This window comes from Podarcis muralis, chromosome 10 (genome assembly GCF_964188315.1).
Source record: "Podarcis muralis chromosome 10, rPodMur119.hap1.1, whole genome shotgun sequence".
NCBI lineage: Eukaryota > Metazoa > Chordata > Lepidosauria > Squamata > Lacertidae > Podarcis > Podarcis muralis.
In genome coordinates, this window is record NC_135664.1 from 67,778,134 (window position 1) to 67,793,363 (window position 15,230).

The following is a 15,230-nucleotide window of genomic DNA, read 5'->3' on the forward strand; positions in this document are numbered from 1 at the left end:
TGTCAAAGAGAAAAACAACTACCATACTTTTAGAAGACATCTGAAGGCAGCCTTGTTTAGGGAAGCTTTTAATGTTTGATGCATTACTGTATTTTAATATTTTGTTGGAAGCCACCCAGAGTGGCTGGGGAAGCCCAGCCAGATGGGCGGGGTATAAATAATAATAATAATAATAATTATTATTATTATTATTAAAGCTATCAGGCAATGTTCCTTCTCCTTCCTGCCCCAAGCAGCCAAGATCAAGCTTGGCTAAGTTCGAAGCCCCGACAAAAATTCATTCCAGGCGGCAAATGTTCCTCTAATGAACTTAACTATTGACCTTTGATACACAGAAGTAAGCAGCCTAACTAGACGAGCCTCAGAGGCAACACAGAGAGCAAGCCTTAAGTCTTTAGGGGAAAAGAAGGTCCCATTTATCTGCGTGAACCTTCCAGCTAATGCAGCACTTTATTTCCACGGCCATAAAATTGCTAATTCCTCTGGAGACACTATTCAAAGATAGCATTGTGTAATACCGTACGGTTAGTTATTATTTTAATTTTTTCTTTTTTTCTTTTACAAGGGATGAGAGCAGTCACCTTTGCATTTTCCACAACCCCCTTAGTTTAAATAGATTTGCACGAAGCTATAAAAGCAGAAATGTAATAAGCAATACACATGTTCCGGATAAGGTGAATGTAATCACAGAGGCGCTGTGTGTCTGGAATAAAGCACTGCTCTGTTAACAGGGCAGAAATTCTGCATATTTATATATTATGCCTGGCCAATCTGGAGGCCTCATACTGTCTACCAATCAGAAAGGCCGATGTTGCAGGCCCCCATTCCTGCCCCCCAGGTAGCCAAGAGGGCCCAGAGGTCTGACTGCAAGTGCAGGGACATGATTGGATATTTTTGTTGCCCTAAATGAGGGATGGAGAAGCCATGAATCTTCAGGCATTGTTGGACTCCAACTCCCATCAGCTTCAGCCAGCATGAGCAATGTTCAGGGATGATGGGAGTTGTAGTCCAGCAACACCTGGACAAGAGCAGAGTATAACCTGCCGAGAAAATAACAGTTCGTCTTCCTAAGATCAGGCCTTTATTGGGGGGGAAGGAGTCTCAGGGGCATAGAAAGTCACCTTTATACAGAGTCAGACCATTGGTCCATCTATCTCAATATTATCAGTCCCATAAGTCACACATTCCATGTCTAGTTCTGGGCATAGCTGTCAACTTTCCCCTTTTTTAAAAGGGAAATTCCCTTATTCCGAATAGGGTTCCTCGCAAGAAAAGGGAAAAGTTGACAGCTATGGTTCTGGGCCCCACAATTTAAGAAGGGTGTCGACAAGCTGGAAGGTGTGCAGAGGAGGGCGACCAAGATGATCAAGGGCAGGGGTAGGCAAACTAAGGCCCGGGGGCCGGATGCAGCCCAATCGCCTTCTCAATCCGGCCCACTGACGGTTCGGGAATCAGCATTTTATTACATGAGTAGAAAGTGTCCTTTTATTTAAAATGCATCTCTGGGTTATTTGTGGGGCATAGGAATTCGTTCATATATTTTTTTCAAAATATAGTCCGGCCCCACACAAGGTCTGAGGGACGTTGGACCGGCCCATGACTGAAAAAGGTTGCTGACCCCTGATCAAGGGTCTGGAAACCTTGCCTTATGAGGAATGGTTGAGGGAGCTGGGTGTGTTTAGCTTGGAAAAGAGGACACTGAGAGGAGATAGGAGAGCCATCTTCAGATATCTCACATGGAAGAGGAAGCAAGCCTGTTTTCTCCTGCTCTGGAGGGTAGGACTCGAACCCACGGCTTCAAGTTACAACAAGGGAGATTCCGACTCAACATTGGGGATAACTTTAGCTGTTTGACAGTGGGGAGATGGTGGACTCTCCTTCCTTGGAGGTTTTTAAGCAGAGGTTAGATGGCCGTCTATCATGGATGCTTTAGCTGAGATTCCTGCATTGCAGGGGGTTGGACTAGATGACCCTCGGGTCCCTTCCAACTCGACCGTTCTATGTTCCTATGAATGGTTCCTGCTGTTGCACTTCTAGCAAGCCAGGCAAAGGGTGCAGCTCTGTCCTGCCCCATTGGTGCCCCTGTCCCACCTGTTTCTGACCCCCCTGCCTTCTTCTGCCCTACCAGTCGCAATGGACACCAGCCACCACCCTAAATTAACTGATGCTATTCCCTGGTTGGGACGTGGGTGGCGCTGTGGGTAAAAGCCTCAGCGCCTAGGGCTTGCCGATCAGAAGGTCGGTGGTTCGAATCCCCGCGGCGGGGTGCGCTCCCGCTGCTCGGTCCCAGCGCCTGCCAACCTAACAGTTCGAAAGCACCCCCGGGTGCAAGTAGATAAATAGGGACTGCTTCCTAGCGGGAAGGTAAACGGCGTTCCGTGTGCTGCGCTGGCTCGCCAGATGCAGCTTTGTCACGCTGGCCACGTGACCCGGAAGTGTCTCTGGACAGCGCTGGCCCCCGGCCTCTTGAGTGAGATGGGCGCACAACCCCAGGGTCTGGCAAGACTGGCCCGTATGGGCAGGGGTACCTTTACCTTTTTATTCCCTGGTTGGAGCGAGAGTCTCTTAGCGGCTGGGCCAGGCTCCCTTGCCAGTGTCTTCCCCCTTGAAGAACCAGCTGGGTGACAAGTTAATTAAATAGCTCATTTGTAATGGTTACATTTTGCTGCTTTGTTTAGGCCTTGTCATACAATCGGTCCCCTTCAGCCGGTAAATGATGCTATCTATTGATTCTCTGTGCTGGTAACATTTACAGCCTTTTGTCATCCGCTGTTTCCTTGATGGATCTGCTGGTAGCTGCTAATGTCGGAGCCTGGATATAAATCCAGCCTTGTTGTTTGTTGGTTTTTTAAATCCTCTTATCCCCACGGTTTTGGCCGACACTTTTACTGCTGCTATCGCAATCCCTTTGGAGAGCTCCTGTCACCTCGCAAATCCCAATTTGTAACCTTGTAATGTGGGGTGTGCACATACCCTCCAACATCTTGAAGGCGAAAACCAAGATGCCATGTTCCCAGATGCCATCTTCCTTTTTTTTTTAATTGCGAGAGAACGGTGGCCATTTTGGGCGCTGTGATCTCACGTAATTTCACACTGCGATATCCTCCTGGAAAAAACAGCAACTTTTTAGTGGGGTGGGGGAGAAATTGCGGAGTGAAATTATGGGAGATCACAATGCCCAATATGGCTGCCTTTCTCTCACGATAAGAAACAGGGTGTCCATGTTTTTCTGGGACACGGGATGTCCACATTTTTGGGGGTATGAATGTCTTGTTGTTGTTGTTTAGCCGTGTCCAACTCATCGTGACCCCATGGACCAGAGCACACCAGGCACTCCTGTCTTCCACTGCCTCCCACGGTTTGGTCAAACTCATGTTGGTAGCTTCGAGAACCCTGTCCAACCATCTCATCTTCTGTCGTCCCTTCTCCTTGTGCCCTCCATCTTTCCCAACATCAGGGTCTTTTCCAGGGAGTCTTCTCTTCTCATGAGGTGGCCAAAGTACTGGAGCCTCAGCTTCAGGATCTGTCCTTCCAGTGAGCACTCAGGGCTGATTTCCTTCAGAATGGATAGGCTTGATCTTTTTGCAGTCCATGGGACTCTCAAGAGTCTCCTCCAGCACCATAATTCAAAAGCAATGCATGTCTTGCTCACACCTAAATCCATGCAGTGCTAGGAACAACTAATTTTCCCAGGGACACTCACTGGTACTTTTTACTGCTGCATTCCCCACCCCCCTTATTTATTTACTTTCATGGATATACTGCCTTTCTTCCACCATGGAAACTCAAGTGGCTTGGGATGGATGGTACCTGCAAACCACAGTTTACTGGACCGAGATTGTGATGGGTCATAGAGTTTGGAAGCTACCTTGTACAGTCTGCCTCTATTGTAATGTTTCAGTCTAGCCTTTTTAAGGGTCAGAATCTGTCTCCTTAGCTAATCATGTGCTCGCCTTGCTTTCCCAGCTATCAAGGAGAAATATTCGGACTGGACGGCGTTCCTCATACGTGATTTGACGGGCTCGCGAACGGCGCCTGCAAATTTACTGGAAGGCGTATGTATTGAGTTAATATATCCTCTTGAGTGCTACAGTGTTTGTGGTGGTACGATTATTTAAGCCTGTAAAATTGACTCCAGCCTCCTCGCTTTTTAGCCCAGATCTGGCGCGGCAGCGGGTGAGAAGGAAAGCATTGATTGTTTGCATGTGGGTCATCTAAGATAGGCACAACTTTTAAGTGCAATTACATTCTAGGCTATTGGAGCGGTGGAGAGGGAGGCAAACAGATCCAGAGTTTCTTATTTGGGTTTCTTTCAACGCATGGAAGCAAGACATTCTATGCTTGTTTGCAATTCCTTTTCACAGTAATGACCTTTGCAGAGACATCGACCTGGTTAGTGTAGGGCATAGGCGCTAGGTCTTGGGGGCTCTGGGTACCAGGGTACCCACAAATTTTTTTACGGGTGCTTAGCACCCACAACACGGGGCTCCAACGTGACTTCTGGTTTCTATTGGAAGTCGTCACAGAGCCCTGACACGACCTCCCAGACGATGTAGAAACCGGAAGTTGCTCAGAGGTCTCTGACGTAATCTCTGAGACCCCGTGAGGCCTTGGCAGTGCTGCCGCATTGGCAGTGTGATGTCATGATGTCATGACGTCAGGTTACGTCACGGGCGCTGTTGGGGACCCAAAACGTAAGGCCCAAGTCAGCGCCCCTGGTGTAAAGGGCTGAAAAACACATTCTCCTCTTGATATTGTTAATCCCAGCCAGCAGGTTCGGTAAGATCTGTGGTCCAGCAACATCTAGAGCAGGCTTCCTCAAACTCGGGAATTGAGACTACAGTTCCCATCATCCCTGACCATTGATCCTGCTAGGTAGGGATCATGGGAGTTGGAGGCCAAAAACATCTGGAGGGCCGGTTTGAGGAAGCCTGGTGTAGAGTGCTGTAGGTCCTCCTGCCCTGCTCTTGGGGGAATGGTGCTGATGGTGGAAATCATAGAATTGTAGAGTTGGAAGGGACAACAAGAGTCATCTAGTCCAACCCTCTGCAATGCAGGAATCTTTTGCCCAGCATGGGGCTCAAACCCACAACCCTAGGATTAAGAGTCTCATGCTCTACTGACTGAGCTACCAAATATACGATGTTGGAACAGGATGGATCTAACAAAGCGTTTCTCTTATCTTCACGATCTCCTAATTGGCTGCAGTTCGGTGAGATTAAGCTGTGAGATTATTGCTGTGCGGTTCAGTGTGTCCACAACGGTGTGGAGTTTGTGTGGGACGGTTCTGAGTTGTGTCTCTGCAAGATGAGGGTTATCTCCAGTCCAGCTGTGATTCCTGCATTGCAGTGTGTGTGTGTGGGGGGGGTTGGACTAGATGACCGCTGGGGTTCCTTCCAGCTCCACAATTCTATGATTCCATTCTTGGTGCCACACAGAGAGATGCAACTCTGGGCATGTGCCACAGTGTATGGCTTGCTAATGCACTACAGGAGCAATGAATATTCTTAATGCCTTGTGGTGTGCTTTCAGTAAAGTGAGCCCTGGATATTCCTTACGATGGATTTTCCACTTTTTTAAATAAAAAAAGCCTCTAGCTCTTTATTTTACTAAGAAATACGCAGGCAGTACATTCTGTCTGGCTGCTCAATTCAACTCAATCCCAGTGTTTATTCTGCCCAGTGACACCCAACTGCATTTTATTGGAGTATTTAATATACCCCATAGCTTTTAACAGACCAAGCGGCTTGCATTTCAGTCTCTGCTGGTTTTGAGGTGCACTAACTTTCAGCTCCTCCCCACGATCACCACCGCTACAAAACTTATGGCTCCAGCCCTGTTTCACAGTTTGTTATCCGAATTGGTAGCTTCCTTGCTAGAATAATCACTCTTGCATTGTTTGCTCAGTAGTCAGGAGTGAGGATCGGGCAAGGGGTGTGTGTGTGCAAATTGTAACTGGTGGCAGATATTATTATTTTTTAATGACAATTATTACCATCACTGCTTATCAGTTTAGCAAAAAGGCTGTCTAGACCGTAGAGCTTCCTTACGGGGTCCTTTTGCTGTAGAAATGGATGCTCAAGGCAGAGTTGATTATTATCTATAGACATCCTGCTCTCCTTCTGTTTCCCCCATTCCTCACCTAAGAGTTTTAATCAGGCAAACCCCAAACCAACAGGAATTTAAAAACACATAGAATGTGTTTTTAGCAGGACAGGCACCATAGTTGCAGGTTCCGTCCTGTCCCCCCAAAACACCCCGTCATAACGTTCCCCGGATATGCTTACGAGCCATCTGGAAATTGATTTTGCAGATTGGATGCTTACGTTTCAAGAATGATTTTATTTATTTTAGTAAAGGGCCGAACCAGGTGCTGCTTTAACAACGTGTTTAGCGACCCCTTTTTTTTGTTTTTAAAAATACAATTAATTACTTAACAGGTACATGGGATTGGGGTTAATTGGGACTACAGTTTGCCAGTCCCTTCCCTCTTTAGTTGCAATACTACTTGCAGTGATCCTCACAAGCAAATTAGTCATTAGAAAAACAACTGCCATTGGCACCAATGGAAGTTGTTGTTATATTGCTTTTGCCATGCTAGAGGACTTCATTGGGATTGTGGTTGGGGCGTGAAGGATGAAGCCTCTCTCTCCCACATGCTACAGTCTCTACAAAAATCCCTTCCGACACACGCACACCTGGTCCTTTTTATAAAACAAAAAACACAGGTGTGTTTGCTGAACACGCTATGAAAATAATGTCTGGTTCGTTCTTCACATTTGCTGACACGCACGTGTGTGCATGCACACACACACCCTAAAGGCCATGCATAGCTCATCCTAAAAAAATAATAATGCAGATCTAATTCAGAAATCAGGGACGCGGGTGGCGCTGTGGGTTAAACCACAGAGCCTAGGACTTGCCGATCAGAAGGTCGGCGGTTCGAATCCCCGCGATGGGGTGAGCTCCCGTTGCTCGGTCCCTGCTCCTGCCAATCTAGCAGTTTAAAAGCACATCAAAATGCAAGTAGATAAATAGGTACCGCTCTGGCGGGAAGGTAAACAGTGTTTCTGTGCGCTGCTCTGGTTCACCAGAAGCGGCTTAGTCATGCTGGTCAAATGACCCGGAAGCTGTACGCCGGCTCCCTCGGCCAATAAAGCGAGATGAGCGCCGCAACCCCAGAGTCGGCCACGACTGGACCTAATGGTCAGGGGTCCCTTTACCTTTACCTTTAATTCAGAAATCAACACCCAGAATCCAGTGGTGACTGGTAGGGTGGAAGGTTGGGAGGTGAACAGTAGGTGGCGCCAGAGATGATGGCAAGTAGAGCCAGCTCATTCTAGTTTTGCCCCTGTCCTTCTCCGCCCTTCTGCTGAGTTCTGCAACACTGGGACTTAAGGAGGAGGACATTGGTAGGCAGGGCCACTGCCTGGAGTATTTGTAAGTAAGAAAACAGGGCAGGTGAGGGATATTTGGGGGCAAACTGAAGATGGCTGGGCGGTGGCCCATTTCTCCAAATGGACCAGCCTCTGTTGCCAGGATCTGAATATATGTGTGACTTTGCAAGGTGAGCATTTAAAAGCTCACTCCTTTTCCATAAACATTTCCTTGTCACAGCTCCTCACAGCTAAGACCGTTTATTTTATTTTCACATAATCCGATTCCTGGGATTTTAATAATATTTTTTTAAAAATGGGGGGGGGGGGAGTGAGTCGTTTTTGAAACGAATAATTGTCGAGCATTAAGCACAGTTAATTTCTCTTCCTGTTTTTTTCCTTTTTTTCCTTTTGCGTTTGGAATGTATGACTGGGTTAAAATTAGGAGGAAGGAGAGACCGCTGGGATAAAGGTGAAGAAAAACCACCATCCAACCACAAACACACACACACACAAAATATAGAAAATAATAATAATATATAAATCTTCTGCTGTCTCTGTTACCGTGAGAAGACTTCGCATAAAGTTTAAAATAAGGAGTTTTGCTTCTGTTCAAACAGCCTCTGCGAGGGAAAAACCCTGTAGACCTCATTACAGTTGATTCCTTAATAGAGCTTCAGGATTCCCAGAGTCCCTTTCAATACTGGATAGTTAGTGTTCTTGAGAATGTTGGAGGAAGATTACGCCTTCGCTATGTGGGATTGGAGGAGACTGAATCCTATGACCAGTGGTTGTTTTACTTGGATTACAGACTTCGACCAGTTGGTTGGTGTCAAGAGAATAAGTACAGACTGGATCCACCCGCAGGTAAAATTTTTAAAAAAGCAGAAATAAGTTTCCTAATACTGCAAATGTTATAGGGCAGGGCCATGCCTGCCTGCGGTTGATGAACAGTATAATATGCTTTAAATGTATGGTACCTACATGGCCTTAGTTTGCTGTTACAGGTAACTCACAACTTACGCACATTTAAGTTGCATAAGTTTTGCACAATTGGCAAAAGGAATTAAAAGTGGGCATAAAAGGGTCAAGTGTCCGAGGGGGAAAGGACTTTGGCAACCTCGCCCGCCATTGAACCCAAGGTGTTTAGACCATACATGATTTTGCTATCCCCAGAACGTAAGAGTAGGGCTGGGCGATATCTGGTTTTTAGCATCATCAGGTAAACATCACAATATACCAATAAATCATGACATCTGAAATAAGGACGGGGCTATGTAGAGGCATTGGCTGGGTTCATAGTTTTCCCCCCGCATCGTGATTTTTGCATAGCGCACACACGCACATGTCATGATTTGAGATATACAGTGGATGCTTGGGTTGCGAACGTGATCTGTGCGGGAGGTACGTTCGCAACCCGCAGCGTCCACGCATGCACAGGTTGCGATTCGGCTCTTTTGCACATGCGCAAAGCGCAATTTATGCTTCTGCACGAGCGCCGAAACCCAGAAGTAACCCGTTCCAATACTGGATTTTGGCGCGTCCGTAACCCAAAAACGCGCAACCTGAAGTGTCTGTAACCTGAGGTATGACTGTATTGCCAGGTCAAAAGTTATGAAACTGATATTACGATACAGACTTGGAACCTGTTTGGGACGATATATCAATATATTGCCCAGCCCTAGTTGAGAGTCGCCTGTATTGTGCTTTGACTACCAGAAAGATGCTTGTGGGATCTTCTGCCTCGGGCGGCAAAATAACCTGGCAGGCCTTGGGCTTGCACTTTGACTTAGTGGGGTGAGAGGCCATTCACTGCTCTGTCTCAAGCCGCAAAATGTCTTGGGCAGGTATTGGACCCTGACAAATCAGTTCAAGTTGCAGGTGAGCTCAGTGTTTATCCCAGAGGTGCTGCAAACAGGTGATAACAGTGTTAAAGTGTATTTCGGGCCGAGTGCCAAAACTTTGCCCTATTGTCTTCATTAACAGATTTACTGACCTTGATTCTAGGAGCAGCGGGAAGAGAGCTTTAGCTTCACTTAGTAGGAGAGCATGCTTACCTCTCCCATCATGTTGTATTCTGGGGCGTGCAGTTTTGTGGGGGTGCAGTGAGGCAAGAGATTGCCCCAGAAGAAAAGGCTTTATTTTAATCTCACTTTCCTCCTGTGAATGGATTTACAGGCGTTTAAAGAGAAACCCGCTGTGAATTGCTTTAAAGCACTGAGTGAGGCAGCCAATGCAACTCCCCCCCCCCCTCGATTTACGGTTTTTGTACTTTGCAAAGCACGGTCATCAGTTGAGTCCTCGGGGCAGCTTAAAAGCAGGTTGCTGTGTGGGTCTGTTGGGACAAATCTGGTAAAATCTACCAGGTGTACAAATGAGGCCTATAGGAGCAATGTATTATATGACTGTGTGTGTGTGTGTGTGTGTGTGTGTGTGTGTGTGTGTGTGTGAGAGAGAGAGAGAGAGAGAGAGAGAGAGAGAGAGAACGAACCTGGGAAGGTGGCCCACCTAGGAGAAAGCAAACTCTGATCCTAAACTTCCTCTCCTTTTTGGGATATCTTTGGGAGAAGAAAAGGCTAAGGCATAAATGCTACACAAATCTGCAGTGGATTCCCTAAGGATGGCACCTTGTACGCCTCCTTTTGCCAACTCCTGCAGCCAAGCTGGTACCAAATTTATCTCAGCTTTCTTTTGGCTCACATCAGCAATGCCAAGACAAGGATCTTGTTGTCTGGGCAGTCCAGGACCTCCATACACACTGCCCAGGCTTGCGCCCCAGGGAAACCACTTCGGTGCTGCTAATGCGGCGGTTTGACTTCACCCCTGGAGGCTCACTCCATTGCGTCTTGGGACAGATGGATGCCAACCACGTATTTGCAGACCCAGAACTTGAATGAAGCATTGCAGAATGTTAATGCACACTGCTTCAACGTCCATGTGATTTCTGATGTGGTTTGTTTTAGAAATCTGTTCTCTGAAGACTGTGTCTGAATGGCATTCTGCTCTGGATAAAGCCCTGATTGAGGCAGCACAATTTCCCCTCCCTATGGAAGTGTTTAAGGTAGGATCTGTTATTCCCTTTTCAGCTGAAACAACAGCTGGTTTGAATTTCGGTGGCATCGCTGTATTGGGCCCCTGATTCTCGTATCAGACTCATCCATCTTTGTTTGGAGAAAGGAATGGGGGAATGGGCTTCATGGAGACTGCCAGCTCCTTGCTTGATGCTACTTTCTCCATAGTTCTATTACTTCTGCCGCCATTTTGAACCCTGGGCCAGTCCCTCCATGGGTTGCCTGTTGAAGCTATCTTTGCAAATTCCAGGCTACAGCTGTCCTCAACTTGGTGCCCTCCAGATCTGTGGATTCCGACGACCATCAGCACCAGATGACTGGTCAGGGTTGTTGGGAGTTGTAGTTCAACGTGACTGGATGGCGCCAAGTTGGGAGAGGCTGTAGGCTAGAATGGGCACTTATAACCTTGCCGTTTCCATGCCTAGTGTTGTCGTTTCACTGAGAGAAAGCTTGCCTAACCTCCTAACACCATGTCAGACCTTAGGTCCATCTAGCTTGTACTGTGCAGTGGCGTAGCGCGGGGGGGGGGGGGGGCAGGCACAAAATTTGAGAGGAGGGCATAACCCACTCAGGCGCCAGCATTGGCTGACTAGCCCTCCCCCCCCATGTGAGCAGGCAGGGGGCACAGCACGACCCTGCTTGGCTCTGGTGGAGGGACACTCCATCCGCATTGGCGGCTTGCCTGCCCTGGGTGCCGGCAACCCCTGCTATGCCACTGGTACTGTATGCACTGAACTGCAACATCTGCCCCAAGGTTTTGTGTTTTCGGTTTGTGTATTATTTTGGAAAAATGTGAACTGGTATCCTGGACTGGCTGGAGTCAGAGGGATTGTGGGAGGCACCGTTGGGGGGGAAAACCCCGCCCCGGCAATGGGAAGAAGGCTCAGAACCAGGGGAGTGATGCTGGGAAAGACTTCCTCGAAAGCATTGCTGAGACCACTAGGCCTGAGCTGTGGTTTGTTTCCTTGAATAAAGATCCAACTTCACTGGCCTTGAATCTCAGCTTTCAAACCAGTTTGTCTGTTCTTGGGTGCATTCTAAAAATACCTAGGATTACTATGAGTTATAACTAGTCCTGTTAAAAAGCAGAATTTGCAAATATCTTATTTTTAAAAGAATATTCACTCGGTTTTGTAATTAAACTGGCCAGTGTGGTGTAGTGGTTAAGAGCGGTAGTCTCGTAATCTGGGGAACCAGGTTTGCGTCTCCGCTCCTCCACATGCAGCTGCTGGGTGACCTTGGGCTAGTCACACTTCTCTGAAGTCTCTCAGCCCCACTCACCTCACAGAGTGTTTGTTGTGGGGGAGGAAGGGAAAGGAGAATGTTAGCCGCTTTGAGACTCCTTAAAGGAAGTGAAAGGCGGGATATCAAATCCAAACTCTTCTTCTTCTTCTTCTTCTTCTTCTTCTTCTTCTTCTTCTTCTTCTTCTTCTTCTTCTTCTTCTTCTTGAGAGATATATTTATTTTTGCTGCTGGCTCCAGCCCTGACATTTAGGTGGATTCGCTTCCAGGCCATGCTCCCTTCCCCCTTCCATCCCTAGATCTCAGCCAGCATTTCTTGCGTGGCGAGTTCTCGTCCCCCCCCCCCCCCCGTGGAAATAAAGACACATGACACAATTATTTAAGGTTAATAGGCTAAATATGGCCACAACTTTATTGGTTGCAGGTGATGAGCAGTATTGGCTTAGGCATTGGTCCTAACCGACTATCCGGCTTCAGGAACAGCTGGTATGCGGGAAAAGAGGGAGATCCCCGTAAATCGGGCGGGCCATGCCCCCAAAGCCAGCCGATTGGCTGGCCAGGGGGTGACACGGCCAGGGATTCTCCCAATCGCACAGGGGGGGGGCGTGACGCCCGCAATCCCACCTCCTTTGCAGGGCGGAAGTGGCTTTTCCAGCAATTTAGAATCATAGAATCATAGAGTTGGAATAGACCACAAGGGCCATCGAGTCCAACCCCCTGCCAAGCAGGAAACACCATCAGAGCACTCCTGACATATGGTTGTCAAGCCTCTGCTTAAAGACCTCCAAAGAAGGAGACTCCACCACACACCTTGGCAGCAAATTCCACTGTCGAACAGCTCTTACTGTCAGGAAGTTCTTCCTAATGTTTAGGTGGAATCTTCTTTCTTGTAGTTTGGATCCATTGCTCCGTGTCCGCTTCTCTGGAGCAGCAGAAAACAACCTTTCTCCCTCCTCTATATGACATCCTTTTATATATTTGAACATGGCTATCATATCACCCCTTAACCTCCTCTTCTCCAGCCTAAACATGCCCAGCTCCCTTAGCCGTTCCTCATAAGGCATCGTTTCCAGGCCTTTGACCATTTTGGTTGCCCTCCTCTGGACACGTTCCAGTTTGTCAGTGTCCTTCTTGAACTGTGGTGCCCAGAACTGGACACAGTACTCCAGGTGAGGTCTGACCAGAGCAGAATACAGTGGCACTATTACTTCCCTTGATCTAGATGCTATACTCCTATTTAAAACCCACTATTTTAAAAACAGTTAAATAGCAGTCGCAGGAACAGGGTGGCTTCTCAAAATGCACATCTCAGGTGTCAAAAGACCTGAGCCAGCATTTGCCAGAAGCTTCGTAGCAAAGGGGTCAGATGCAACTCTCTGGAGAGAAGGCTGTAGCTTCCCAAAAAATCCTGTTTCCTGCATCTTGCCTTCCCTTCCCTTCTTACTTTTGTTTGGATTTGAGTTTCTTGCCAGCTATGCCCTGTCAAAGCAATAAATTCTCACCTTGAGCCTCCTGGCTTGTGAGTTCAGTTTCCCCTGCGGTGAGGATATATATCGGTATGGAAAATTCTGCAGGTTTAATAAAAGGAGAAGGTGATGAATTGCAAACAAGTGCACTCTATCCTACAAGCACTTTTACAATAAGCTCTGGGTGGGGGTGTGGGAGTGTGTTATTGCTCCTGCTTTCAAAAAACACTTGGTTCCTGTGCAGAATGGGGAGTGGAATTACTAGCGTCAAGAATACTGTCGTTGCTGCAACGCAGGTCAGTGATGGAAGAGGTCCTCTTCCTTTTGATGAAAACCAGGCTGTTGGAAAGCAATAGTTTTCCAGTGGTGGGAAACCACACAAAATTGTCGCATAATTGGAGGGGAGAGGGGTTGGTGCTGGTTTCGGAAGCGCAAAATGTGTGGCTTCTGGAATCGAATCCTTTCAATTGCAGAGTCCTGCAGACTCACTTAAATGTGACCCCCAGAAAGGTTGGGGACACCACCAGCCCGCCGCTGCCTTAAGCATTTGAAAGTAACGATTCTTGATTTATTTCATTTTGTCTAAACACCATTTTAGCCCACCCTTCATCGCAAAGTGAGCTGGAGAACAATTTTTAAAAACCAAATGTATTACAATCAGTAATCATTTAACGAGCAGGTGAAACACCAAAGAACAACTAGGATAGCATTATTATTATTATTATTATTATTATTATTATTATTATTATACCCTGCCGATCTGGCTGGGTTTCCCCAGCCACTCTGGGCGGCTTTCAGCAGAATATAGAAACAATATAAATATAAATGGTTAGCTAATAGCCCAGCAAACGCCCTAGTGAATCGTCTAATTTGCAATCAATTAAATTACAGTGGTACCTCGGGTTAAGTACTTAATTAGTTCTGGAGGTCCGTTCTTAACCTGAAACTGTTCTTAACCTGAAGCACCACTTTAGCTAATGGGGCCTCCTGCTGCTGCCGCGCCGCCGCGCAATTTCTGTTCTCATCCTGAAGCAAAGTTCTTAACCCGAGGTACTATTTCTGGGTTAGCAGAGTCTGTAAGCTGAAGCGTATGTAACCTGAGGCGTATGTAACCCGAGGTACCACTATACCTAAGTCTGGTCTATATATTACATGAGTATTTCATAGAACGCTTTGTTTATACAGATGAACCTAGGAGCTTTGAGGTGCAAAGATGCCACAGAGTGGCTGGGGAAAGCCAGTCAGATGAATCATAGAATCACACAATGGTAGGGTTGGGAGGGACCCTGAGGGTCATCTAGTCCAACCCCCTGCAAGACCACTTACATCCCCTCCTTCCTATTTTATCCTCAAAACAACCCTATAAGGTAGGCTGGGCTGAGAGGCAGTGACTGGCCCGAGGTCTCCCAGTGAGCTCTGGGTGGCTGAGTGGAGATTTGAACCCTGGTCTCCCAGGTCTTATAGTCCAGCTCAGGGGTCAGCAAACTTTTTCAGCTGTGGGCCAGTCCACCGTCCCTCAGACCTTGTGGGGGGCTAGACTATATTTTGAATAAAAAAAAATGAACGAATTCCTATGCCCCACAAATAACCCAGAGGTGCATTTTAAATAAAAGGACACATTCTGCTCCTGTAAAAACACGCTGATTCCCAGACCGTCTGGGGGCCGGATTTAGAAGACGATTGGGCTGCATCCGGCCCCCGGGCCTTAGTTTGCCTTCCCCTGGTCCAGCCCTTTAACCGCTAGACTATACTGGCTCTCAAGTCTCTTAAGGACAAATTGGTAAGAGGGGTTAAGTATCACACAATCACATATATCTGCTATGTCGTATTGAACGTAAAGGACCGGTGTTTGATGCACCATGTGGGATCCATTAGCACCCTACTTTCTTTTTTGTCTCAAGAGTAAAGAGAAAGAAAGAGAAGTCTTATTATCTGCCATTGATGTGCGCCAAGGAATTCAGAGAGCAATCCATCATGGCTGCGCGTCAATTTGAGCCTAATAGCAATTAAAAGCTTTCTGTTCGCTCCAGTGAAATGTATCCTTCAGAAATTATGTAGATTAATTGGCGTCTTGA

At 47.1% G+C, this 15,230-nt stretch overlaps 1 protein-coding gene across 4 annotated transcripts in view; it reads left to right on the top strand.

The window, feature by feature from the left end:
- SFMBT2 (Scm like with four mbt domains 2) overlaps positions 1 to 15,230 on the top strand; it is a 78,152-nt gene that overhangs the window by 26,701 nt on the left and 36,221 nt on the right. For all 4 annotated transcript variants that reach the window (XM_077935347.1, XM_077935346.1, XM_077935345.1 and 1 more), the window contains 3 exons: positions 3,967 to 4,055; positions 7,997 to 8,243; positions 10,340 to 10,437. In XM_077935347.1, coding sequence (XP_077791473.1) covers positions 3,967 to 4,055; positions 7,997 to 8,243; positions 10,340 to 10,437 — 434 coding nt within the window. The remainder of the gene's footprint in view (positions 1 to 3,966; positions 4,056 to 7,996; positions 8,244 to 10,339; positions 10,438 to 15,230) is intronic.